This window comes from Mobula birostris, chromosome 3 (assembly GCF_030028105.1).
Source record: "Mobula birostris isolate sMobBir1 chromosome 3, sMobBir1.hap1, whole genome shotgun sequence".
NCBI classification, from domain to species: domain Eukaryota; kingdom Metazoa; phylum Chordata; class Chondrichthyes; order Myliobatiformes; family Myliobatidae; genus Mobula; species Mobula birostris.
Window position 1 is genome coordinate 47,946,388 of NC_092372.1, and position 27,474 is coordinate 47,973,861.

At 43.8% G+C, this 27,474-nt stretch overlaps 1 protein-coding gene across 6 annotated transcripts in view; it reads left to right on the top strand.

Moving 5' to 3' along the window:
* Positions 1–27,474, top strand: part of ipo11 (importin 11) — a 427,187-nt gene that overhangs the window by 18,264 nt on the left and 381,449 nt on the right. For all 6 annotated transcript variants that reach the window (XM_072252587.1, XM_072252591.1, XM_072252593.1 and 3 more), the window contains exons 2-3: positions 22,537–22,610; positions 23,393–23,537. In XM_072252587.1, the coding sequence (XP_072108688.1) occupies positions 23,400–23,537 (138 nt within the window). In that variant the 5' untranslated portion in view covers positions 22,537–22,610; positions 23,393–23,399. The remainder of the gene's footprint in view (positions 1–22,536; positions 22,611–23,392; positions 23,538–27,474) is intronic.

Consider the following 27,474-nt stretch of genomic DNA (forward strand, 5'->3'; position numbering starts at 1 on the left):
GGTAGGGTGAAGGAACCATGGGTGACAAGTGAGGTGGAAAATCTAGTCAGGTGGAAGAAGGCAGCATACATGAGGTTTACGAAGCAAGGATCAGATAGGTCTATTGAGGGATATAGGGTAGCAAGAAAGCTTAAGAAGGGGCTGAGAAGAGCAAGAAGGGAGCATGAGAAGGCCTTGGCAAGTAGGGTAAAGGAAAACCCCAAGGCATTCTTCAATTATGTGAAGAACAAAAGGATGACAGGAGTGAACACAAAATACCTTGCAGATGCTGGGGTCAAAGCAACACTCACAACACGCTGGAGGAACTCAGCAGATCGGGCAGCATCCGTGGAAACGATGAGTCAACGTTTCGGGCCGGAACCCTTCGTCAGGACTGTAGAGGGAAGGGGCAGAGGCCCTATAAAGAAGGTGGGGGGAGGGTGGGAAGGAGAAGGCTGGAAGGTTCGAGGTGAAAAACGAGTAAGGGAAAGATAAAAGGGTGGGGGAGGGGAAGCAGGGAGGTGATAAGCAGGAAAGGTGAAGAACGAATGGGGAAAACACAATGGGTAGTAGAAGGAGGCGGAACCATGAGGAAGGTGATAGGCAGCTGGGGGAGGGGCAGTGTGAAATAGAGATAGGGGAAGGGAGGGGGAGATTACTGGAAGTTGGAGAATTCTATGTTCATACCAAGGAGCTGGAGACTACCTAGATGGTATATGAGGTGTTGCTTCTCCAACCTGAGTTTGGCCTCATCATGGCAGTAGAGGAGGCCATGTATGGACATATCTGAATGGGATGAAGGTAGGACCGATTAGAGATAAAGGTGGGAAGATGTGCCTGGAGGCTGTGGAAGTGATTGAGGTCATCAATGAATACTTTTCTTTGGTGTTCACCAATGAGAGGGAACTTGATGACGGTGAGGACAATATGAGTGAGGTTGATGTTCTGGAGCATGTTGATATTAAGGGAGAGGAGATGTTGGAGTTATTAAAATACATTAGGACGGATAAGTCCCCGGGGCCTGACGGAATATTCCCCAGGCTGCTCCACGAGGTGAGGGAAGAGATTGCTGATCCTCTGGCTAGGATCTTTATGTCCTCGTTGTCCACGGGAATGGTACCGGAGGATTGGAGGGAGGCGAATGTTGTCCCCTTGTTCAAGAAAGGTAGTAGGGATAGTCTGGGTAATTACAGACCAGTGAGCCTTACGTCTGTGGTGGGAAAGGTGTTGGAAAAGATTCCTCGAGATAGGATCTGTGGGCATTTAGAAAATCATGGTCTGATCAGGGACAGTCAGCATGGCTTTGTGAAGGGCAGATCGTGTCTAACAAGCCTGATAGAGTTCTTTGAGGAGGTGACCAGGCATATAGATGAGGGTAGTACCGTGGATGTGATCTATATGGATTTTAGTAAGGCATTTGATAAGGTTCCACATGGTAGGCTTATTCAAAAAATCAGAAGGCATGGGATCCAGGAAAGTTTGGCCAGGTGGATTCAGAATTGGCTTGCCTGCAGAAGGCAGAGGGTCGTGGTGGAGGGAGTACATTCGGATTGGAGGGTTGTGACTAGTGGTGTCCCACAAGGATTGGTTCTGGGACCTCTACTTTTTGTGATTTTTATTAACGACCTGGATGTGGGGGTAGAAGGGTGGGTTGGCAAGTTTGCAGATGACACAAAGCTTGGTGATGTTTTAGATAGTGTAGAGGATTGTCAAAGATTGCAGAGAGACCTTGATAGGATGCAGAAGTGGGCTGAGAAGTGGCAGATGGAGTTCAACCCAGAGAAGTGTGAGGTGGCACATTTTGGAAGGACAAACTCCAAGGCAGAGTACAAAGTAAATGGCAGGATACTTGGTAGTGTGGAGGAGCAGAGGGATCTGGGGTACATGTTCACAGATTCCTGAAAGTTGCCTCACAAGTGGATAGGGTAGTTAAGAAAGCTTATGGGGTGTTAGCTTTCATAAGTTGAGGGATAGAGTCGCGGGGTAATAATGCAGTTCTATTGAACTCTGGTTAGGCCGCACTTGGAGTACTGTGTCCAGTTCTGGTTGCCTCACTATAGGAAGGATGTGGAAACATTGGAAAAGGGACAGAGGAGATTTACCAGGATGCTGCCTGGTTTAGAGACTATGCATTATGATCAGAGATTAAAGGAGCTAGGGCTTTACTCTTTGGAGAGAAGGAAGATGAGAGGAGACATGATAGAGGTATACAAGATATTAAGAGGAATAGATAGAGTGGATAGCCAGCACCTCTTCCCCAGGGCACCACTGCTCAATACAAGAAGACATGGCTTTAAGGTAAGGGGTGGGAAGTTCAAGGGGGATATTAGAGGAAGGTTTTTTACTCAGAGAGTGGTTGGTGCGTGGAATGCACTGCCTGAGTCAATGATGGAGGCAGATACACTAGTGAAGTTTAAGAGACTACTAGACAGGTATATGGAGGAATTTAAGATGGGGGGTTATATGGGAGGCAGGGTTTGAGGACCGGCACAACAATGTGGGCTGAAGGACCTGTACTGTGCTGTACTATTATATGTTCTATGAGACAGTTCACCTGACTTGTGTTGATGTTAACTAAAAGAATCATCCAGTCTTGTGCTTTAGCTCTAATTCCATACCTTGTAGTTTGTAACAGATCAGGTCGTCTGGAAGAAATTCTGAAGAAATAGCCTGGACAGTTAAAAGCACTGTTTTTGCTGGATCAGTTAAAATCAGAGATGTGAGGGCGTGTGGCCAAGTGGTTAAGGCATTCGACTAGCGACCTGAAGGTTGTGAGTTCGAGCCCCAGCCGAGGCAGCATATTGTGTCCTTGAGCAAGGCACTTAACCACACAGTGCTCTGCAACGGCACTGGTGACCCTAGCTGGATCGGCCCTTGCTGTTCCCTTGGACAACATCGGTGTCGTGGAGGGGGGAGACTTGCAGCATGGGCAATTGCCGGTTTTCCATACAACCTTGCCCAGGCCTGCACCCTGGAGAGTGAAGACTTTCCAGGCGCAGATCCATGGTCTCACAAGACTAACGGATGCCTTTAAGGGTGCCACAGTAGCATAGTTGTTAGCATGAAGCTATTACAGCTCAGGACTTCAGAGTTTAATTCTGCCGTCCTATGTAGGGAGTCTCCATACGTCCTCCCGTGGAATGCTTGGGTTTTTCCCGGATGCTCCAGTTTCCTCCCACAGTCCAAAGACATACCAAGTAGGTTAATTGGTCTTTGAAAGTTGTCCCTTGATTAGGTTAGAGTTAAATTGAGTTTATCAGGGGTTGCTGGGGCAGTGTGATTCAAAGGGTCAGAAGGGCCTACTCTGCTGTGTTGCTAAGTAAATAAATATATAATAGTCTAGAATTGCATGAACATAAAAGAAAGTATTTTGGATTCTGGAAATATACAAAACAAGAAGCTGAATGCCGTGGAGAAAGTAAGGACAGGATTGGAAAAGGTGATAGGTGATTATCATTTGACAAAGCACATACAGTATATTCTACTGATCTTGTAGTTTCTCTGTTTGAAATAAATGCTTATTTGTATATATTAGGCATGTGTTTCCCTTGCTGTTTTTTGTGTTTTAAGATGCTGAATCATGACTTTAAGGACATATAATCCCTGCATCCTGTAATTGACTCAAGTACATGTAAAAATACCGGGTTGAAACTGTTGAATAATCTCGTGGCAAATTAAGGTGCTTGTACAAATGGCTACAGGAATTTGTGGTAATGGGTTTTCATGGCACAATGAACTGTTGAATGAACAGTATCCTTTTTCAGCCCTGTTGTGTGACAGTTAACGTACATGTAATAGGATCCAATCTCAAATGTTTGGTAGCTTTTCAGTTCATCCAGGCACACTGTTTAATCTAATCAATTTAAACATTTGCAGGACAAGAATGCATTGCAACTAAGATTACCCATTAAAAAATAGGAATTGATTGATCTTTCATATTTATGGCAAGTGATTTATTTTGGAAAGATGTCATTGAATGAGTATTGGTAAAAATGGAGATGTTGCCAGAAATCTGCTCTGTTGCTACCTGAGCTGATGTTTATGCTAATATTTAAAATTATTTTGCTGAGTGAAACCTACTGAATATGGTCAGAGCTATGGAGATGAGTAAATATTCGATTAACAGATTATGAAGATTAGCTTTATTAGTCACATTGAAACATACATGTGACAAATCAAATCGGCAGAGTTTGTGCAGGGCATCCCACAAGTATCACCATGCTTTAGGTGCCAACATAGCATGCTCACAGCTCACTAACCCTAACTGTACATGAAACCGCCTTTTACTGGGTGTCTCTGGAAATGCAGCTCGTTAGCCCTTTGCTAACAGCCATTGGATTCCACGGTGAGAACACTCCTTTCTTTGGCTTTGTACGTCTAGGGAGTAAATGACTTTGGTCCCACTATATCCGTGGGGTTGGGGTGTCTCGCCCAGCCAGACCCCAGTTTGTGTGAATGCTGTGTGATTGACTGCCCTGCAATAGCCAGTCAGCATGAGGTAACAGATTGCACACTGCATGCAGTTATATTTGTGAGCGTTAGCATAACCAAAGAATTTGGAAACAAAAGAGAGAAAAAACACCAGGGTCTATTTTAATTGAACAGTCAGATGTGCACAGTTTGGAGCTCAAATCTTCCAAAAGCCATATTCACTGATCGTCGGCAGACCTCTGTGCCTGGGTTCCATTGAATCATGTTTCCCCACCGGATTGAATCCTACGGCTGGTTCTCTCCAGCTTCTTCATCCCTCTTCATCTGCCACCGAAAAGACCCACCACCATTGTCAGTCACAAAACTGCTCCCCCAGCCTTTCCTAGAACCTTTTCCCTGTTTCACTCTCCTGACTAGAGGGCTCATATTCCTTAGCATCCCTTACCTCCAACAGTAACCCAAACACTGCTACAGAAAGACCATTACATGAAATACCCTGCAACATTATCATAAAGCCTAGGTATCTACAGCACATTACAGCCCTTCAGCCCACAATGTTGTGCTGGCCATATAACCTACTTTAGAAACTGCCTAGAATTTCCCTACTGCATAGCCATCTATTTTTCTAAGCTTCAAAAGCAGTAAAACCTCTACCAGGACGAAACACTCTTTCCCCTCTCCCCTCCCCCTCCCCCCCACCGACCAAAATAATCTTGTCCTCATGACTTGAAATAATTCATCATCCCCTCATTACTAAGTTTTCAAAGGAACTTCGTGACATAAGAACCTCCAATCCATTTGTAGATGGTAGTGACATATCTCACTAGTGGAATAGGTGCAACACTCTCTACTCCCTGTGCGACATAGGCCAGCCTATCTAGGGGTTTTCTGACTCTTTGAAGCCTCCTTATCCCATCATTTACTACTTCGGTTTTGAACATTCTCTGGGATCGTTCCTTTCTGCATGGAGAGGCCTCTCCCTGCCTATTACTCGTGCCTTCTGGCAACTTGGGTCCTCCTGTCACTTGGCTGAGCTCAGCTTCACTCCCAGTTACCCTAGAGCCTAGTCTCCCTTCATTGTCCAGCCGCAAGCCTGTTTGTCCACTGCTAGTCCCTCCTGTTTCATCCGCATCAGGGTGAGAAGGTTTGGGAATCTCCATCAATTATTGGGGAGTTTGCATAGGGTAGCTTATACCATACCTCCATTTCTTCATCCTCTGACTCCGTACTATATTCAGTGTTAAGTCCCTTCCATTCCTTTCCACTGCTTGTCCTTCTGTTCTCCTGTGTCGCCGCAGAGTCCTCTTACTAGGTGTAGGGTCCACGTGACGCTCTGGGTCAACATGCGCCTCTCATCCTGGAGGTAGAAGTTGGTGGTGATGGAGAATCTTGGAAGGTCCATTCCCATCCTCTGGTTTCTCCTGGAAAACTGGTAGGTTTGGCATCTGACTCTCCACTATGTAAGGCATAACCATCCAGTGGTCAGCCAATTTATGCTTCCATTGTAGCCCCAAATTCTTTAAGAGAACTCTGGCTCCAGTCATCAGTTGGGAGGACCTAATCTTTTTATCATATCTCCTTTTATTTCCTTGATTCTGCTTGGTAGCAGAGACCTCTGCTGCTTCATTAGGCTTTTGCACTTCCCTTCTCATGTCAGGCACATACTTCAGATAGCTCTTCTGTGGCAAATCTTCCCCACCAGTCCCAAAACAAAGGTCAACAGGCAATCTTCCTTCACGCCCAAATATCAAATAATATGGCAAGTGTCCTGTAGCTTCATTCTGTGTACAGTTGTAGCAGTGGACCAGATGCCCAATATGCTGACTCCATTTGTTCTTGCTGATCTCCAGGGTTCCAAGCATGTCTAGTGTAGCCCCCCCCCCCGGCCAACCTCGGTCGCTCGGCTCGCTGTTGTCCAGGGAAACAGCCCCTGGCCCCGCCAAACTGGGTAATTAGTTTGTGTGGATGCTGTGTGATGTACCCCACCCTGCCCAAATAACAGACAATACACCCGATACGATTAAATGGTTTACAGTTTATAGATATTGCTGGAACTATATAATTAATAGAGAATAAAATATAAAAGGAAAATAAAAGGTGCCGCACTTATCAAAGTTCAATCTCTTCGTGCACAAACAGTTGGAGCTCAGAACCCTTCTTCTTCACCCTGCGACCCCTTGGACCACCTCGACCGGCCGCCTGGGACCAACAACGGTGGTCGACCAGACGCTCCACACGAGTCTGTTTCCGTCTCCTCTCCTCACCCTGGACCTCGGACTCCTGCTCGAGGTCTGACCCCGTTGCGGACTCACAGCACCTGGTCCATCCTCTGTCTCTCTCTCCCGCCTTCTACCCCAAAACCCCGTGCATACAATATCTTACAGACATACCAAAAGCATAACGACTATCCCAATTGGTTCGTAACACCTTCTTATCAGTAACATGATCCAAACAAACTGCTAGCAGGAGGACTTTCTCAGCAGTTAACATAACAAAGAAGCCCTTTCAATTATAACGTAACAAAGAAGCCATTTTAATTAGACTACGCAGTGACATTAAAAAAAAGAAACCCCTTACACTTTCCCCCCACCAAATAAAGTCATGTCCTCATGACTTCTAAATAACTCGCCGACCCGTCCTAAAGACACAGAAACCCATCCAGATACACACAGTGACATTGCTCCCCAAACATTGGACCTTCTGCTCGTCCACGGGCGCTACATAGGCCAACCTATCTGAGAGCTTCCTAATCCTCTGAGACCTCCGTACCCCCTCACCTAAACCCTAAAGGCTCAGACACTACTAGGGACACCTCGGCCTGCTTGCCAACTCCTCTCTCACTCAGGCCACCATTACAACTCGGAGCCCCTTGTCCCGTGTCTGGGGCCCCGCTTCTTTTCCTTCCTGGTCCTGCCGCAACTCAGACTGCCCACAGCTAGCCCTCCCCACTACACCTGACTCAGTGGGAGAAGGGCCAAAGGTCTCTTCCTCAATCACGGGGTAGTTAGTGAAAGGCAGCATGTACCACATGTCCAGCACATCATCCTTCAAATCCGTATTCTCGATCGGTAGCTGCTGTTTGAGTTTCTCCAAACTGAAACATTTAGCCGGGGCTACCCCTTCAGCCTCCTGCAGTCGAGACGCCAGCTTTGGGGACTCCTTCAACTCTCGCCACAGCCTCCGCAGTTCTGACTCACGGTTCTTGGCCATCTCAATCTGGGACGCAGTTACCCCACCAGCTTCTTCCACCCTGACCTGAAAAGCAGCAGTTAAAGGATGTTCAGCCTCCAGTTTTTTCTTCTTGATGACGTCTTCCAGGTTAGCTTTCAGTTTTTCCACTTCATTTAAACTGTCGATAGTCATCTTCAGGTTCCTTTCAAGCGTCCGCCTCCCTTTTCCGAGATCTGTCCTCCAGTTCTTCACCTCCTCGGGAGTGTAGTCAAAGTCCCCTCCCTGGGCTTTCGGTTTTCTGTTGGCCTTAGTCAGAACACTTCCTTGACCTTCCCCAACTTGTAAGTCTTCCAATCTTTTCTGGATCGACGTCTTGAGTTTCTGCTGATCCCTTCGAAGGTGGGTCATTGTTTCTTCTCGCTGGATTAATTCATCAGTACATGACCGCAGTGTCGGCTCGGAATTCTGTTGCTCCTTCTCCATGTTGACGAGCGTGAATTCCAAGTCTGCAATGGTCGTCCCACAAGCGCGGCACTCGGTCTCCAGCCGGCATTTCTGAGCACTCAGTTCAGCGGTGCAAATCCCTTCTCTCCCCTGTGTCTCATTCAGATTGACAACCTGGGTTTCCATCCCCAGGTCCACCACCGTCTGTTCCAATACCAGGAAGTTCAACTGGTATGTCGGGTCATTTTTCTCACATTGCACCAAACTCCTCCGGCCAAAAACTCCTCCACATTTGATACTTCGCTTCTGTCGCCTGGGCTCAGCCACTCACCTCGCCTCATAGCCCCCCCAGGCGAATCCAAGCTCTAGGCGGTCATCCACATACGCCAAAACTCCATACACCTTCACTTCCCCCATGGTCTTCCTCACGTCCCGCAGGAAAGATGCAGGAGCTCCGGATATGCCCTTGGGCATCTTTACGGATTGGAAGAATCCTAGGGAACTAATAACAGCTGTCTTCGGCTCAACAGCCACACTCCTTGGGATCTGGCAACATCCACTCCTCAGATCCAGCACATTAAACCACGTCGCATAATCCACACACAGGCTGCCTTCATCTTCCATGGCGCCAGGGTCAAGTTGCCGCGACCTCTCTCTCACTGAGGTGTCTTCAGCGGTCAACTCCCCTCCCTCGTGGTAGTTCAGAGTGCCTACTAGGAGAGTCTCACCCTCAGCTACTTCCCCCAGGCCGTACCACAGCTGGGTCTCGTTTAAATTCGGTACCAGCTCAAGGCTGCTACACACGTCCTCAGAAGCAACTCGACACGCTGGGTGCCCAGACAATGCCCCATGAACTCCAGGGTCATTAACCAATCATCGTCTTCTGGATAATTACTGGCACTGGTACCCAAAACCTCTGGTGCCCTTGCGGTTGTCAAGGGTAAATGCTTCAGACACCGGTTGTGAAATGAACTGTACAACAACTTGACCTGCGCCCCGGGGTCGAGGATAGCTTTAGCATCGCTCACCTCTATCTGTAACGACACCCTGGGGTGTGGTCCCTCTAAGCTTCAGGAATAGGGCCTTTTCCTTTCGGAAGTTCATTGGTACATTGCTGGGAACGTGCTTCCCCAGAGACCCCGAGCCGTTCCCCCACTGGGCCTCCACTAAGTTTCCCGACACCTCTCTGATCAGCTGAACAACTGGGGCAGGGGCTGATCCCCTGAAATGATCCCTCTGGCACTGCAAGCAATTTAGCTGCCCTGCTAGCCAGAGAAGACACACTGAAAACTTTCCCCCCTCTTTCAGATAACTGACAGCTGTCACTACAGTTATCTGACAGCTCTAACACTGTCTCCAGCCCGCCTACTTAAACTTTCAACCAAATCCTGTCGCTCTCCCTCAACCGAGCACTGCCACTCATCTAACAACTGAGAGATCCGCTTCGCCCACGTCACGCACGCCTCCACCCCTCTTGGGGTGGACACTATCCCAAATGCCAGGCGGAGCCTGCCAGAGCTAGAACATTTATTCGCAGACACTACCTCCAAATCAGACCACTCTTTCCTCTCTCTCCCAACAGCATGAACAGCCCGAGTTCCACCCCCAACTCATCAACGCTAGTCGGAACTCGAACAAAGACCTCACTCAACACGCATGCAGCAATAACCAGCAAATAACCTACAGAGGCACACATTACTGATTTAAACCGGGCACCCACACAGCATACCAGTAGATCCAATCCCGGACAAAAGCCCACACAATGTAGCCCCCCTGGCCAACCTCAGGGTTGCACGGCTCGCTGTCGTCTAGGGAGCAGCCCTCGGCCCCGCCATACTGGGTAATTAGTTTGTGTGGATGCTGTGTGATGTACCTCACCCTGCCCAATTAACAGACAATACACACGATATGATTAAATGATTTACAGTTTATAGATATTGCTGGAACTATATAATTAATAGAGAATAAAATATAAAAGGAAAATAAAAGGCGCCGCACTTATCAAAGTTCAGTCTCTTTGTGCACAAACAGTTGGAGCTCAGGACCCTTCTTCTTCACCCTGCGACCCCTCGGACCACCTCGACCGGCCGCCTGGGACCAACAACGGTGGTCGACCAGACGCTGCACACGAGTCCGTCTCCATCTCCTTCTCTGACCCTTGACCTCGGACTCCTGCTCGGGGTCTGACTCCATTAGCGGACTCACAGCACCTGGTCCATCCTCCGTTTCTCTCTGTCCCGCCTTCTGCCTCAAAACCCCGCGCATACAATATCTTACAGACACCAAAAGCATAACAACTATCCCAATCGGTTTGTAACACCTTATCAGTAACATGATCCAAACAAACTGCTAGCAGGAGGACTTTCTCAGCAGTTAACATAACAAAGAAGCCCTTTCAATTATAACATAAAGAAGCCATTTTAATTAGACTACGCAGTGACATTAAAAAAAAAAGAAACCCCTTACACTAGTAATGTCTGATTGAACCTCGCGGGCTTGAGATCACCCTGAGGGTGATAAGACGTAGTCCTCGACTTCTTGACTCCAAGCATGCTCACTAACTCGTGTATGAGCCTACTGTCAAAAATCCCTTCCCTGATTGTTATGTATCTATCTGGGAAGGCCTTAATGAAAGAAATACTTCTCCCATATCCCTTTGGCGATGGTGGCCGTCCTCTGATCCATTGTAGGGAAGGCATATTTGGTGTAATGATCAGTAACCCCCAAAGGGCCTCAATCATCATGAAGTGATTTCAACACAATCCTCAGATACCTTCTCAGGCAGAACCAATTGGGAGTGCCCAGGCCTGTCTGGAGGAGATGTGACCTGGTATAGAACCTGGTTCCTCAACTGCAGTTTGTTCCATTCTCTCAGCAGTAGAGATACAGCAGGGTGTTTCATTTTTTCAGCTTGGGCCATATACCCCTCCACAACAGCTGACCAAATGGTACCTATGCAAGTGTCATCTCACTGAGCAGTGACTACTTCCCCTGGACACAACTCAGGCAACTGCTTTGTATTCCGAGCAGTCAGGTTGCTGTAGGCTTGTGGAATGGCACAACCAGAAGTTCCCAAATGATCCACTGCCCGATCCTGCCTTTTCCTTGCCTCTGACTTCCCCGTGAGGGAAAACTATCACATTGCTTTAACTCCAGGGGCAAGAACGCTTTCCTACTCCATTACCAGCCCTTCATGTGCCCGCCTGGACAAAGTATCGGCATCAATGTTCTGGCTCCCCAGCCAGTACTTCAGGCTGAAATCATAGGCAGAAAACACCACCAACCAACGATGGTCTGTGGGATCCAATATTGCCGAAGTCAAGATATAAGTTAATGGATTGTTGTCCGTCCTCACCTTGAACGTGGCACCATATGGATATTTACTTATCTACCACAGCTCATTTCAATGGCAGAAACTCTTAATTTGTGCGTGGGGTAGTTCCGCTTGGAAGGTGACAGACTCCGGCTGCCGAAGGCGACAGGTTTCAACCCTGTGCCCTGAACCTGATATACAACGCCCCCTAAGCCCTCTCGGCTGGCGTATGTATGCAGTTGGGGATTTGCAGAAGCCAACACAGGCGCTTTCGTCAGCAGCTCCTTCAGCAACTGAAAGGCCTGTTCACATTTTGCATCTCATCTTGCTCCAAAGGACTAAGATAATCTTTACCATCTCTCCTTTTGTCCTTCTCCCGTGCTTCCCCAAGGAGGGAACTGCACAGAAGCTGATTCAAAGGGTGACTTGCTTTAGAGTAGTCCTTCACGAACCTCCGATAGTACCCACGGAACCCAAGGAATGAGGATACAGTGCTCACATTCTTGACTCTTGGCCATGTGGTCACTACCTCTATCTTTGATGTATCCATAGCTATTCCATCCTCTGTGACAATGTGCCCAACGTAGTTGACAGACATCTTGCAGAACTTGCACTTAACCAGCAACAGTTTTAACCCTTCAGCTTTCAGGCGGCCTAACACCTTCAGTAGCCTTGCCTTGTGCTCTTCCACTATGAAATCATCCAGGTTCATGTACACCTCAAGCAAGCTCATATCCCCAACAGTTTTCTTCATGCCACACTGGAAAGTAGCCGGAACTCCTGATGTGCCCTGGGGCAACATTTCAAACTGAAACAATCCAAGTGGAAGTATGAATGCTGTCTTCACTTTGTCAGCCTCACTCATGGGTATCTGATAATACCCACTCCTTAGGGCCAGTAAACTGAACCGCTTAGGTCCAGTCAGGCAGGCCAGAGTGTTCTCGATCCTCAGAAGAGTGTACTGGTCGGGAACTGTGCATCAGTTCAGAGTCCGATAGTCAACACACATTCGTACCTTCCCATTCTTCTTCCTCACCACCACTATGGGGGATCCATAGGGACTCTGGGCAGTGATAGTCCCATCTTCCTTCAGCTTCTGCAGACGCTGTTGAACATTTTCTACCTCAGTGGGTACCAGTTGCTGAGGTTTTTCTCTGAAAGGGGTGTCCTTTGTTACTTGGATGGTGTGGCAAGTACTCTTGGAACAACCCACATCAAACTCGTCAGCGGAAAAGACACCTTTGAACTTCAACATCTTCTCTGTCTATTTCCTCTTCCACCCTCCAGGTACCGGGGAGTCACCAAAGTTGAATGACTTGGCTGTCAACTTTCCCTTTCCAGGTGATGGTTTCTCTCCTGCTTGTCTCATCGAAACACTAGAAGCTTCACCCTTATCGACTGGGTCTGGACAAACAACACTAACGTATCAAGGACCTCAGCTACTCCCATATCTGCCTCCGAAAACTCTAGCTTCAATGACAAGTAATCATCATGCGGGTTGTCATCAGTACTAAGGCCCCAGACTTCTAGGGCTCTGAGTGGTGTCAATGGTAAATGCATCAAATACCAGTTGAAGAAAGATTTGTACGGCAGAGTAACCTGAGAATCTGTGTCAAGCATGGCTCTAGCATAAATACCCTCAATCTGGAGGGACACACTGGAGCTTGACCCCACTAAGCCTTCAGGAATAGGAGTTTTCACTTCAGTGTTTTCCTTGATAGATTGATTGGAACATGTTACCCTGAACCAACAGGCCTTTTCCTCACTGGGTCTCTCTGAAGTTTCCCAACTTCCCCTTCTGTTTCACTGACTGTGGGCTCACTTTCCAAAGGTTTTCCCATCCTTCACAATCCCACCTGAAGAGCCCATCCTCCCCACAGTTGTAACAGACGATACCAGCTGCTCCCTTTTTCAAGGGACCCCATTCAATAGCAGCCCTCTGCTTAGTGGGTCCGGCTCCCTATTGGCTTTGTCATGCTTGGTGGGAGCACCCGCTGATAACATACGAGATACCACCGCTCTAAAATCTGCCACAAACTCCTGTAACACACCTGTTTGTGGGACATCAGGAGTCACTTTAGCTGCTACCGAGGACTGTACCCTGCTGATGGAGACTTCCTGCTCTTCCATTGCATTTCCTCCTCTCTTACTTCTCTGATCAGCTCAACATATGAGGGAGGGGTTCGTATCTTACGAGACATTTGGATGCTGAAAGTGATCATGTCCTGTGACTGTGAGCCCTTCGCCACCTGGCCCATCCTTAACTGATTCACCTCAGCCATCTGGATGGCCCCTCTATGCCGCAAGCAATGCAGCTGTCCCTCTCACTGAAAAATGTAGGCAGAAAGTTTCTCACCCTTCTTTTGAAGCATGTTCTTAAACCCCGTCATGAGCTCCATTGGGCTTCCTGTCGTGCCAAAAACATTTTCTGGCGCTTGCATGTAGTCCGCAGAAGTAGCTAAGGTGTTCCCTACCTTTAAGGACCTCACAACTTCTGCAGCTGGACCTTTTAGACTGTACCAGTTGCTGCCTTTTCACATTACCAGAGCATTGTCACTCATCCAGTATCTGAAAGGTCTGCTCCACCCTAGTCTCATATTCCTCCTCCTCCTCCTCTGGAGTGGGCTTCACTGCTGAGAACATCTTCAGCCTACGATAACATTGACTCTCTGCTGGTGCACTTTGCTATTTATCCGCCAGGGATGTAAGGGCTGATACCAACTCAGAATCTTCGCCCTTCTCTGGAGAACTCAATAAGCCTTTCCACATCAGACTACTCCTTTCACTCGCTCTGCAGAATCGAGAACAACTTGACTTTAAAGTCTCCACCGTCAGGTACGGGAAACTCGGGTTCCAATTTGGCACACTTGCCTACACTCCACACTTCTCTGAAAATATGGGAAATCACACAGCGTTCAACGAATTCAATCCCAGACAATATCCTCACGATGAAACCCCCTGTTACTGGGTGTCTCTGGAAATGTGACTTGTTCGCCCCTCGCTGACAGCCACTGGATTCTGCAGTAAGAACCCACCTTTCTCTGGCTTTGTACATCTAGAGAATATATGACTTTGATCTTGCTAAATCCATGGGGTTGGGATGTCTCACCCACCCAGAACCTGGTTTGTGTGAATGCTGTGCAATGCAATGCCCTGCAATAGCCAATCAATATGAAATAACAGATTGCACACTGCATATGATTATAAAGAAGTATATTTGTGAATGCTAAATTAACCAAGGAGTTTGGAAAGAAAAGGAAAAAAACACAAGGGCCCAGTTTTATTAAAGAGTCAAATTTGCCCAGGTTAGAGCTTAAATCTTCCAAAAGCCATATTCACTGATCCCGCCTGGGTTCCATTGAATCGCACTTCCCCACCGGATGGAATCCTATGACCATTTCTCTTCAGCGTCTTCTCTCTTCATCTCTGTCAAACAAAGATCCACCACTGGTGTCAGTCACAAAACTGTTCCCCCAGCCTTCTCTGGAACCTTCTCCCGTTCCACTATCTTGATTGAAGGACCCACATTCCTAAGCATCCCTTATCTCCGACAGTAACCCAAATATTGCTTCTTCAGAAAGACCATTACATGAAATATCCTGTGACATTAGCAGTAAAACCTTTACTAAGGCATTACATACATTTTTAGAATGTGGGAGGAAACCCACACAGTGACGGGGAGAACATACAAACTCCTTATAGACAGCGATGGAAATTAAACCCTGATCTTGCAGATGGTGCTGAAAGGTGTTGTGCTAGCCCCTAACATTCTTATGTTTATTTTGGGTTATATGAGAAGAATGGACAACTGGCCAATGATACACCTGCTAGTGGGAAGTTACAGGAACAACACCTTATATTCTGTCTGGGTAGCCTCCAACCTGATGGCATGAACATTGACTTCTCTAACTTCCGTTAATGCCCCACCACCCCTTCGTACCCCATCCATTTATTTATTTATTATATTTTTTCTCTCTCCTTTTTCTTCCTCTTTTCCTCTCACTATACTCCTTGCCTATCCTCTGAGCTCCCCCCCCCTTCTTTCTCCCTTGGCCTCCTGTCCGTCCCATGATCCTCTCATATCCCTTTTGCCGATCAACTTTCCAGCTCTTAGCTCCATCCCTTCCCCCTTCTGTCTTCTCCTATCATTTCGGCTGTTCCCCTCCCCCTCCCACTTTCAAATCTCTTACTATCTCTTCTGTCAGTTAGTCCTGACGAAGGGTCTTGGCCTGAAACGTCGACTGTACCTCTTCCTATAGATGCTGCCTGGCCTGCTGCGTTCATCAGCAATTTTTATGTGTGTTGCTTGAAATTCCAGCATCTGCAGATTTCCTCGTGTTTGTATTTCATTTGCCTCTTTCTTGCCTATTCTCCTAATCTGTCTGTCCTTCTGCAGCCTTCCTGTTTCCTCAACACTACCTGCCACTCCACCAATCTTGGTATCATCTGCAAACTTTGCAAAAAACTCATCTATTCCAACATCTAAATGATTTATATGAAGTATAAAAAGAAGTGGTTCCAACACTGACCCCTGGGGAACACCACTAATCACTGGCAGCCAACCAGAAAAGAATCCTTTTATTTCCACTCGCTGCCTCCTACCAGTAAGCCAATGTTCTAACCATGCCAGTAACTTTCCTATAATATCTGGGTGGTAAGCAGCTTCATGGGTGGCACCTTGTCAAATGGGCCTTCTGAAAATCCGAATATACGATATCCATCTGCGTCCCCTTTATCTATTCTACTTGTAATCTCAAAGAATTCCAACAGGATCGTCAAGCAAGATTTTCCCTAAGGATACCATACTGACTTTGTCCTATCTTGTCCTGTGTATCAATTGACTCCAACATCATCTCAACCAATGAGGTCAGGCTACCTGGTCTATAATTTTTGCTGTCTCCCTCCTTTCTTAAAGAGTGGAGTGACATTTGCAATTTTCCAGTCTTCTGGCACCATGCCAGAGTCCAATGATTTTTGAAAGATCATTACTAATGCTTCCACAAACTCTACCACTACCTCTATCAGAACTCTAGGGTGCAGTTCATCTAGTGTAGGTGTAGTGTAGTGTAGTGTAGGTCTTTCGGCTTTTTGAGCACCTTCTCCCTTGTAACAGTAACTGCACTCACTTCTCTTCCCTCGTACCCTTCAACATCTGGCACACTGTTAGTGTCTTTCACAGTGAAAACTGATGCAAAATACTCATTTTGTTCATCTGGCATCTCCTTGGCCCCCATTATTATTTCTCCAGCTTCATTTTCTAGCTGTGCTATAACCACTCTCGTCTCTTTTATTTTTTTACATACTTGGAAAAAACTTTTACTATCCACTTTGATATTGTTTGCTAGTTTGCCTTCATATTTCATCTTTTCTCCGCAATGATTCTTTTAGTTGCTGTCTGCAGGGTTTTAAAAACTTCCCAATCTTCTGTCTTCCCACTAAGTTTTGCTTTGTTTATGCTCTTTCTTTTGCTTGTGGGAGGAACTGGATAAGAAAGGCAGAGGGAGAACAGTTTACATGAAATTGAAGAATTTAATGTTTATTCATTTGTTGTGGACTACTCATGTGGAATATGAGGTGCTGCTTTTCTAGTTTGTATTTAGCCTCACCCTGGGAACCTGGGAACATATATGACAATGTGGGAATAGGGAGGGTACTAGCCAGCAGTCAGGGTGAGTGCATGCAGGTGCTCATTACCAAATCCATGTTTAGTCTCATCACTGTGACAGAGTCCATATTGAGTGCACTGGATGCAATTAACAAGATCAGGAGATGGATGTCAATGTTTGCCTGTTTGGGGCCTTGGATAGTGTTGAGAGGGGAGATGTGGGACTAGGTAAACATGACCTCATCTGTGTTCTCTGGCTCCACACACACATTGCCATTTTGATGCCTAATGCACCATTCTTATCATTTATTCTGGGAATTGCATCCCTACTCCTCCTAGGGTTGCAGGGTAACAGTCCTGTGGAGGAAGAGGGATGGGTGGATTCTTCAGTTTGGATTCCATTCATCTAGAGCTACAGTGGATATGGTGTTTACTATGTGAAACTGTAGGGAACATCACAAGCCGTGAGAAAACTTTCTCTTTATCAATTGGGGAGGGGGTTGGGACTGGGACTGTGGGATACCTTTCTTAAATTTGGCTATTTTCAGAAAATAGTTCCCATCTTTAGCTGGCTGGTGGTATAGTGGCATCAGTGCCGGACTTTGGAGCGAAGGCTCCCGAGTTCGAATCCAGCTGGCTCCCTTGCACGCTTTCCATCCGTGCTGGGTTGAGCGTCGAGCTAGCAAAGTTAAAATAAGAAAGCCTGCTTTAAAAAAAAATGCTGTCACGACGGCGTCCCGATGACTCCACTCGGAGTTAAGGGCTTTCTATTCTATTCTAGTTCCCATCTTTGTTGTTCCATAAGACCATACAACCATGCGAAGTAGCCTACAGCGGAAGCAATCTCAGTGAAGACTCTTGTTACCCAACACTTCCTTCAATGTTAAACCTTGTCTCCAATGAACTCTACACGAGGGGAATGATGAACCTTAAAAATGAAATGAAAAACTGATCTACCCACAGGGGCTATGCACCAGTGCCAAAATCACCGAATCTTCATTAGTTGAGCTGCATTGTGTGCATGCTTTAGAAGCTGAACTCCAAAATGTGATCATCTAGTTCTCTGAAGCATACAAGAGAATGGGCCTTGTACTCAAAATCTGCAGTTCATAAGCCCTTTAGCAAAGTCTCCTTTTTACACCACATTGCCCTTTGAAAATTAAGGTTCCTGGCGAGACCTTGAAAGTATCCGTATTGGGAGCCACCTTGTGAAGGCAGTGATGATATTTCCCAGTCCCTTCAATGTGTCAGTATGTCCTTTGGTTGAATTCAGGAAAAGGTTATTTGAAAATCAAGGTCTGATACAAAACTCCCAGACTCCGGTTATCCCTGCCCTTCTATATGCCGATGAGACCTGGACTCCGGCATCTTGACACATTGGAAAAATGCTGCTTATGGTGTGTCTGCAAATTCACTGGAAATATAAATGAGTCAAAACCAGGGCTGTCTCACCAGTGAATATCTCCACCATTGAAACCCTTGTTACAGCTGGTGACCTATTTTTTGCAGGTCACATTGAATCACCAGCAATAGATTCTCAAAACAGATATAATTCTGTTCAAAGCTCTATCAATGGAAGTAATTACCTGGTGATCATAGAAACAATGCAAGGATGTGATTTTGTTTTTGAACTGAAGAATTGCAACATCCGCTTGATGCCTGGGATCCTCTGGTCCATGGCTGTTGAAGTGGAGAAGGTTAGGGTGCATTTGGGAATGCTTTTGAAATCCCCACATCCATGGATTGGAAGCACTCAGAATCCCTCCGATGAATTGATTGCCCATTCTGCAATTAGAATCTGAGTTCTAGATTGCATGTTATCTCCAATGTCACAACTGTCATTTATAGCCTCAGATGGGATATATGAATCAGGAATAAAATTTCTTCAGATCAAATCCATCTTTGTGTAAGTTTCCTGACTCCATGAATTGATAATTTCTTATCATTGCCATTTTGTATATTAGGAGTTTAATAAAACTACTTTTGTGTACATTTGCTCAGTTGTGAAATCTTAATTTGCAACTAACTTCCTTGAAGATTCAGTAATAATGTAATTCAATTTGTTTGTCAGTAAGTAATCACTTTGTTAATTACAAGTGTTATTTTGTAGTTTTGCCACTGTTATGGTTACTCTGCTGCTTTTCAGCAGGGGGCAGCAGAGACTAAACAGCCACTGTGTTATAACAAAATGTTTGTATTCTACTGAATTAAAAGTCATCAGGCCAGATTTGCTGTCAGAGCCAAGTTCACAATTGCCACTAATAGATATTTCATATGAAACATTTTGCTGTTTCAATGCAAGTTGTGAAAGCCTTGTCACTTATGTGGTCTAGAAAAAAGCCCCACCTCAGAAGTAGCTAAAAACTGTTAGTTCGCGACACTATATTCCAGATTTTTTGATTAAGAACTGCTGGGTTCTATGTATGTTTTTGAATGCCCTTTATATATAGGAGCATTCAGGTGCACTTAAAAATTACAATTTTAGAACTTTTTTTATATTTCATCTTTCAATCAAAAATAGAAAAGCACATTTAATTCCAAGAATGTACTGTAATTGTCTTGTAGATGTACTTCTCTTCACAAATGCTCTTCATTTAAATGAATGGGTTCATTTTTCCTGCACTAGTTTAAAAGAGCAGGCTTCCCTAAGTGTTTGGAGACTCAGTCTGCTGGCTATGATAAACATGAACCTTTGTTTTCTCATTTACCTTATCCTGGCCCTTTCACCTTTATTTTCTATTGGCACTGCATTTTCTCTGTAATTGTAACATGTTCTCAATTCTGTTACTGTTCTTCGCTTTGTACTGTCTCAATGTACTTGTATTTTGAAATGATTGGTATGAATGATGTGCAAAACAAAGTTTTCCACTCTATCCACATACATGTGATAGTAAACCAATTACGAACTAACCTAGATATTTCTTTTGTGTGTTCATTAGAAAACCCTTCTGAGTTGAGATTAGTAATATAGGAGAGTCCTGGTGTTTAAAAAATAATCAGAAACGCGTTTATTATCACTGACGTTTGTCATGAAATTTGTTGTTTTGTGGCAGCAGTTCAGTGCATGCTTAACAAATTACTGTAAGTTACAACAAAAAATAAATCGTGCAGAGGAGGAATATGAGGTGGTGTTCATGGACAATTCAGAAATCTGATAAGAGGTGGTGAAGCTGTAACTAAGACATTGCTTGTGGGTTTTTGGGCTCCTGATGATAGTAGTCTAAGCTGGTGGTTCTCAATGTGGACCATGTGGCGGTTCCCCCTCCTTCCCCCCACCCCAGGTCCATGCTGGATTTTGTAGGTTTCTGAATGGTCCTTGACACTAAAACACTATTCCTCTTTTGCATTATTCATAGATTCATTTATTTGTAACTTAAAGTAATCTTTATATCTTGCATTGCACTGTACTGTTGCTACAAAATAACAGATTTTGCAATGTATATCAGTAATAATAAACATGATTCTGAGATGAAAATTTCCATTTATATCTGTGTAGTTTTGACGTTCTCATACTCAAAAGGCACCTTGAAGCTGAACCTTTGTGGCGGGTTCTTAAGAAGCGAGGTGGTGAGAGGTTGGGTGGAGGAGGTGTCTGTATTTGGGGGGGGGTGGGTTTGTGGGAATGCAGAGCTTGAGTTTGCAACCATGTCAGTCATAATGTTATTGAATGGTAGAAGGGCCTGGAGCAGAGTGGTCTTCACTTTGTATGTGAAACCAGTGGCAGGGGGGCTGGGAGGTAGGGTTATCACTGCCGTTTTGGTTGATGGTGCAAGTGAATCTGAGGGAAGTGAAGTCTGAGATGTTGAATGTGATGATTCTTCCTTTGAATTTCTGGGTGTTAGAACAAGGCTTAAAAAGGTTGATGGATATTTGAATAGCTAGCTAATTATCCATTTTAAGACAGCTGCTCAGAACAAAATGCAGTAGTTCAGCTATAGCATGCATTTTTTATAATTTGAATTGTTTGTAATATGGTGTTATTAGGGAGCAATATTTGCTTTATGAGGACTGCATTCTATATCAGTGCTTTAAGGGCAAATGCTGTAATGTGACTTTAATACAACTTCATCTAATGCTGCACTCCATTTTGGGATTGCTGCTTTTGAGAAAGTAACATCTACAATATGGCAGAATGACTTGGAAAATCTCACTGTGTTTGTTAGGCTGTTTTTGTGGTGGTGAGGTGTCATTGACTTTTGAGCCTCTGGTTAAAAATCCATCAGATTGTCATTTATGAGCATTTTGCCATGGGCTTCCATATAATTCCGGTCTGTTTTATCAAACCCAGCTTCCCTTGCTTTGGTCCAAGTGACCATGTTGTCTTTCTGGCGATTTCATAGAACTATTAAGTTGTGCTGTATTTATTGCCTACAATTTCTCTGGTTCTTAAAATCTGATGACTATATCTGACTTGCAATAGTCAATCAATATCCATACCAATTTAAAAATAAAAAGTAACTTTTATTCTTAAAGTTAATTAATTGAATTTTTAATTTAATGTGTTCCAATTTTTATTTTTTCTGTACAAAATATATTACGAATTTAGTTCTTGGCTTGCTGTCTGTAAACAGTCCTCAATCTGATTGGTTGCTTGAATGAAAGATTTATAGATTTAAATCCATAGTAGTCCGAGAGAGTGTGTGTGCAGACTGATAGGGTAGTTAAGGCATATGGCACTTTTTGCTTTTATTAGCTAAGACAGAGTTCAAGAGGCAGGAAGTTATGTTGAAATATTTAAAAGTATGGTTTAGAAAAATCAGTGTTGCATTCATTTCTGGTTGCTCCTTTATACGAAGGATGTGGAGGCTTTGGAGAGGGCGCAGAAGAGCTTACCAGGATGCTGTCTGGATTAAATGGCATGTGCTATGCAAAATTAGGATTTCTTTGGGGCAGTGGATGCTGAGGCAAAACCTGATAGAAATTCCTAAGTTTATGAGAGACATAGAGTAGACATCTGGTGTCTTTTACCTGGCACAGAGACTGGTTGATGTCAAAGGCAATTCCAAGTGTGGTAGTGGAGATAAAGAGGAGCAAGATAGTTAAGAGGCCCTCAGATAGGCACATGAATATGCAGAGAATGGTGGGTATGGACCATGTGTAAGTAGAAGGGATAAGTTCAGGTGGGTGTTTGGTTAGGCACAACATTGTGGGCTGAAAGGCCTGTTTCTGTTCTGTTCTATTTGATAATACTGCGGTTCCAGGGCCTGGCGGATAACAGTAACCTACATTGGGAGAGGTAAAGTCCACACTAGAAATTGTGCACAAATTTCTTTGGGATAGATGCCAGTGCTTTGTCAGTAATAGAAAAATGCAAGCTATCAAATAGTGGTTCCTGTGCACTTTATAAGCAAGAGTATCTATGTGGAAAAATTAAATTAATTACAATGCAGCAATGTTGACTTCTTCAAAGGCTGTGCGTTCAAGTGTTAATATGCAGACAGTCCAAGCAAATAATGAGCAAATAATTCACACTCCCTTTTGTCACGGATATTTGCATCTGCTTAATAAAGTATTCTTGAGATGATTACTTACTGTTTATTTTGCCAATATGGTCTGTAAGTTTTGTTTTATTTCCTTATGCTTTCTCATGCAGGTCTGCTCGATCAATTAGAGAAAATTGCTTCATCTAGGTATTTGTGAATAATTGTGAAACAGGCTTTGAGTGAGGTAAGTTAATTGAGGAGTGAGTTCATTTAAGCTGCTGTTCAATAATTTAGTTTGTTTATTTTTATTTGGAGAGAGAGCATGGTAACAGGCCCAGTGAGCCTATGTGACTAATTTACCTACCAACTCTCATGTCCTTGGAATTTGGGAGGAAACCTACACTGTGATGGGGAAAATGTACAAACTTATTACAGTGGTGGAATTGAACCTGGGTCACTGGCACTGTAATAGCTAGTATTACAAAAACCACTACACTACCATGTCATCCAATAATGTTGAATTTGAAGCTATGTGGGCTAGTAGCTATGCAGTTTGAGAATCAACCTTCTAACTGTGAAATAGTAGTGGAGATACATATGTATAGAACTGAACTTTGCTGACACTGGACTTGGTACTGATGCTTGATTGCTTTTCATCTTAGTGGCCCATAGTTGCCCATTGTTTTAAAAGGGCTGTTTGCCCTGAAGTTGAGATGATTTTACTTGTCCTTCTGGTATGATGGATGGAACTGCTGTGGATCAAAATACTAATGTGGAGCAGATTGGCACTTTGGCTCACAAGGGTGACAGAGTCTAATTTTTGGCATATTGGAAGTAGTAGTAGTGTCAGGCATGAGAATATTTTGAACTTATGACATTAAAAGGAAGATCTGGATAAATGGTTAGATGACTTTATTAAATTACTTTTAACTGTAAAATTCAAATAGAACAGGGTCTTGTTTATTTTCATAAACTAGTGGTTAACCCAAATCTGCATATTTTGAAAGTGTTCATTTTTTTTGCCAGGTTCTCTATGGATATCAATTGTGCTAGCACAGTTGTCCTGCAGGCTTTGACCCAGGCTACCAGCCAAGACACAGCTATTTTGAAGCCAGCCGAGGAGCGGTTAAAACAGTGGGAGACCCAGCCTGGTTTCTATTCAGCATTGCTGGTGGGTTCTAATCTGTTAATTTAAAAATAGCTGAAGCTAACCACTACTTCATTCTTATCATACTCCCCCCATCACCTTTTCCCTGGTCTGGGACATCACACAGAATTATAAGGTCCAATGACATGCAATACATTAGATTAGATTAGATTATGAGACATTCAATCCTCATTTATTGTCATTTAGAAATGCATGCATTAAAAAATGATACAACGTTCCTCCAGAATGATATCACAGGAAAACACAGGACAAACCAAGACTAAAACTGAGAAAACCACATAATTATAACATATAGTTACAACAGTGGAAAGCAATACCATAATTTGATAAAGAACAGACCATGTGCATGGTAAAATAAAGTCTCAGAGTCCCGATAGACTCATATCTCACGCAGGCAGCAGAAAGGAGGAACTCTCCCCGCCATGAACCTCCAAGTCGCCGCCAACTTGCCGATGCAGCACCATTGGAAACACCCGACCGCACCAGACTCTGAGTACGTCCGAAAACTTCGAGCCTCCGACCAGCCTCTCTGCGCTCCATCCCCTGCCAAGCGCTTTGACCCCACCCCAGCCGCCGAGCAACAAGCAAAAACGAGGACTCGGGGCCTTCCCCTCCAGAGATTCTGGACCACACAGTAGCAGCAGAAGCGAAGCAGGCATTTCAGAAGTTTCACCAGATGTTCCTCTGTGCTCTCACGTCCGTCTCCATCAAATCAGGATTGTGCACAGCACCCTACTTGACAAATAACAGAATAACAGACATCACCACCGGAGTGGCCTCTGCGAGCTGCGTCGCATCGCCATCTTCATCTTCCCTTAAGTAATTATAATAGTGTCTGAAGAGATAATGACATTTTGACAGAGCAGGTCTTCCTCCTTCCTCCTTTCCCCACCTGCAAGTAGCTCCGTAATTCTTATTATCCATGTCTGGCAGATATATTTCTTAAGTTCATGTATAAAATATTATTGAAACATACTTGATACGTAAATGTTTGCAGTTAATAACATTGAAAGAACAATGTATTTGGCAATTTTACTCTTTTAAAGGTATTGTAAGGTTATTGTGTGAAGATGTCAAATCTGTGTGATCTCTGTAAGAAAACAGGTGAACATATCCAATCAATGTCTTTTCAACAGGATATCAACTTCCATTTATATACTGCAAATAATATTGTGTAAAGCATCTTAAGGTACATCACAGAAGCCTTATTAAATGAAAATTGACGTTGAGATGGTCAGTTAATTGACCAAAGCCTAGGGTGAGTCTTCGGAGGAAAAAAATTACAGACTTGCAAAGGCTTTTAGAAAAGAGGATGTCTGCAAAAGGCATCTGAAGCTTGCCAACATCAATGTGAACAATTTGGGAAGACAAAGCAGACAGCCGGGCTGCCTGTCTGGCAGTTCAAAAAGGTGTGCAAAGAGCAGTAAATATCCGCATCAACGAGCTGGCTGCCAATGGAGCTCAACGAAAGGAGAGGGCTGCTACAATCAGATGCCTGTATCTTCCTTCTCCTGCAGTCAGTGTGGAAGAGACCGTCACTCCAGAGTGGGACTCTTCAGCCACTCGAGGAAGTGCACCACCATGAGCTGACTTTTCCCATGTGCTACTCACCCTCTTTTGAGACAGAAGGATGCCTATACCAAAAAAAGAAAAGCAAGAGCTACATGGCACCAGAGCTGTTAGTGGTGTAATAATTTAATTTTGGAGATGAGCTGGGTGTTGTAATAGGAAGAATACTGGAATCAAGGATGATTATTGGGTGAGAGGAAATTGTGAGAGGATGTCAAGATCATGGACGAATGTGAAAACAAGATTCAGAACTAGAAAGTCAATGGTATTCCTCAACTAGAGCTAATGTATTTCAGCAAATACAGTGATGTACATGTGAATTGCACTGCATGTGTTTTAAGCATTGCACAATAGAGTAAGGAAGGTTGTCCATGAAGGTAATGGTAACAAGAATGTTCAGCGGTAACAAAAATTTTATTTGAATCTCAGTTAAATTCAGGGATGGCAGTATCTGTTAATGTTGCAAAGCTGGAAATCAGAGTTCATGGTAATTACTCAAATATGTCATCCAAAGCTGAATGGCAATCACTATTTTGAATAAGTTTCTACAATTGTAAAATGAAGATTACTGTCATTATGTGTATAATATATAAAAAGGTACATTCTATTAGTAACAATTATTGACTTTATTGACATATTAGTTGCTCTTGTTTTGTATTAGGTGATTTTGCCTGAATATTGAAATACAGTACTTTGAAAATATATCTTTTCTGTACAAGCGGATATTACTCAATGACATTTCTTGTAATCAGAAAAGGCGCTGAAGTGGAAAAACAAATGATTATAATGTTATGTGTAATTCACGTCGCTGACTACTATATCCTATTCGCTAGATATCTGAAAGAAAATAGTTTGTCATGACAAATGTTTATTATCTTTTAATTTTCATTTATTTTTGCCCTTTTTGTGGGTCATTATTGGTGTTATATGTTGCTTTCTAATTTTTATTTTAAAATATGCTTTGTGTACTGTGATTTAGAAATGTTAGCAAAATCAATTGAAACAGTTCTGTATGCCAAAGGCATCTATATTTTATTTTTGAAGGGTACTTATTAGACCTATGTTTATCTCTTCATTGGCCGTGTGATTGCCAGCTTTATTCTATTTTTCAGAAGTTGATGATTGATTTGATTGACTTGTAATGTGATACTTCTTTCTTGATGGGCATTGCCATTACAGTTATTCTCAACAGTAGTGCAGAAATTCATTTATTTTGGCGTGCAGCAGTTAAGGATAAAAGTTAGACTCTTTATCCCTTAAGTATGCTTTACCACTCAGTGAGACCTTGGTCCACCCTTATTTTAATCCCAGTCACTTGGTTCTGTAATTTTTTATATTCCTTACTAACAAAATTTGAATGCAACTGTGAAATTTTGAATTGGATTGCATTTCATGAGTGTTACTGCCATTTGTTTGAAAGAAAGTGTTTCTTGTCAGTGCTTTCTAGTTTTTGAGAATGCACAGAAAAGTATGCTCTGTGATCAAAAAAGGAAAAAAAATTTTGTCCAGAATTATTTTAAGCACTTCTTTAAGTTAGTGTTTACAATGGCACAGGAATCTGTATAAACTGTATTTGATTCCTAACAATTAAATAACTAGGAACAGGTTTGTGGACAGAAATATGGTTTGACAGCAGTTGCTTCTTACACAAATTTGGTTAAGTGAATAATGTGTTTTATAGACAACTGAATTGTTTTAAATAGAATAATATAACAGTGAGTTTCAAACTTATCATTTGTAACTCCAAAATATTACATTTGAAAGGAAAAGGAGGGAGCCAGGAATGCGAGTCTAACTTTGTTTCTACTTTAAGTGAGGCACACGAATATGATGTGGTAGCAACATATTTGCAATTCACACATTTTTACATATAATCCATCATTTAAACAAAAAATGCTTAATCAAACATATTTACAATGTTATTTAAATATTACAGAAACACTTGTAATAAAAGTTATCAGGAGGAAGCTTCTGGTGTCTCAACAAATATTCATTCCTCAACTAGTTGAACAAAAACATTATACATTGTTTGATGTTGGTAGTGCACAGCACAACTGGCTGGTGTGTTTTCAGTCATTTTTAATCTCTCACTGTCCCAGTGCAGAGTGCCCTCCTGCTTCAAAACATCCACCATCACCCTATACCTAAAAAGACCAAGATAACATGACTGAACGAATGGCGTCCTGTCGCATTCACCTCAATAATAAGCAAATACTTTGGGATGCTGGTCAAGGATTATGTCTGCAGCATGCTACCACCCATACTAGACCCCCTACAATTCGCCTACCAACACAACTGATCGACACCTGGAGAGGAGGAATGCTTATGTGAGAATGTTGTTCTTGGACTAGAGTTCAGCATTCAACACCAT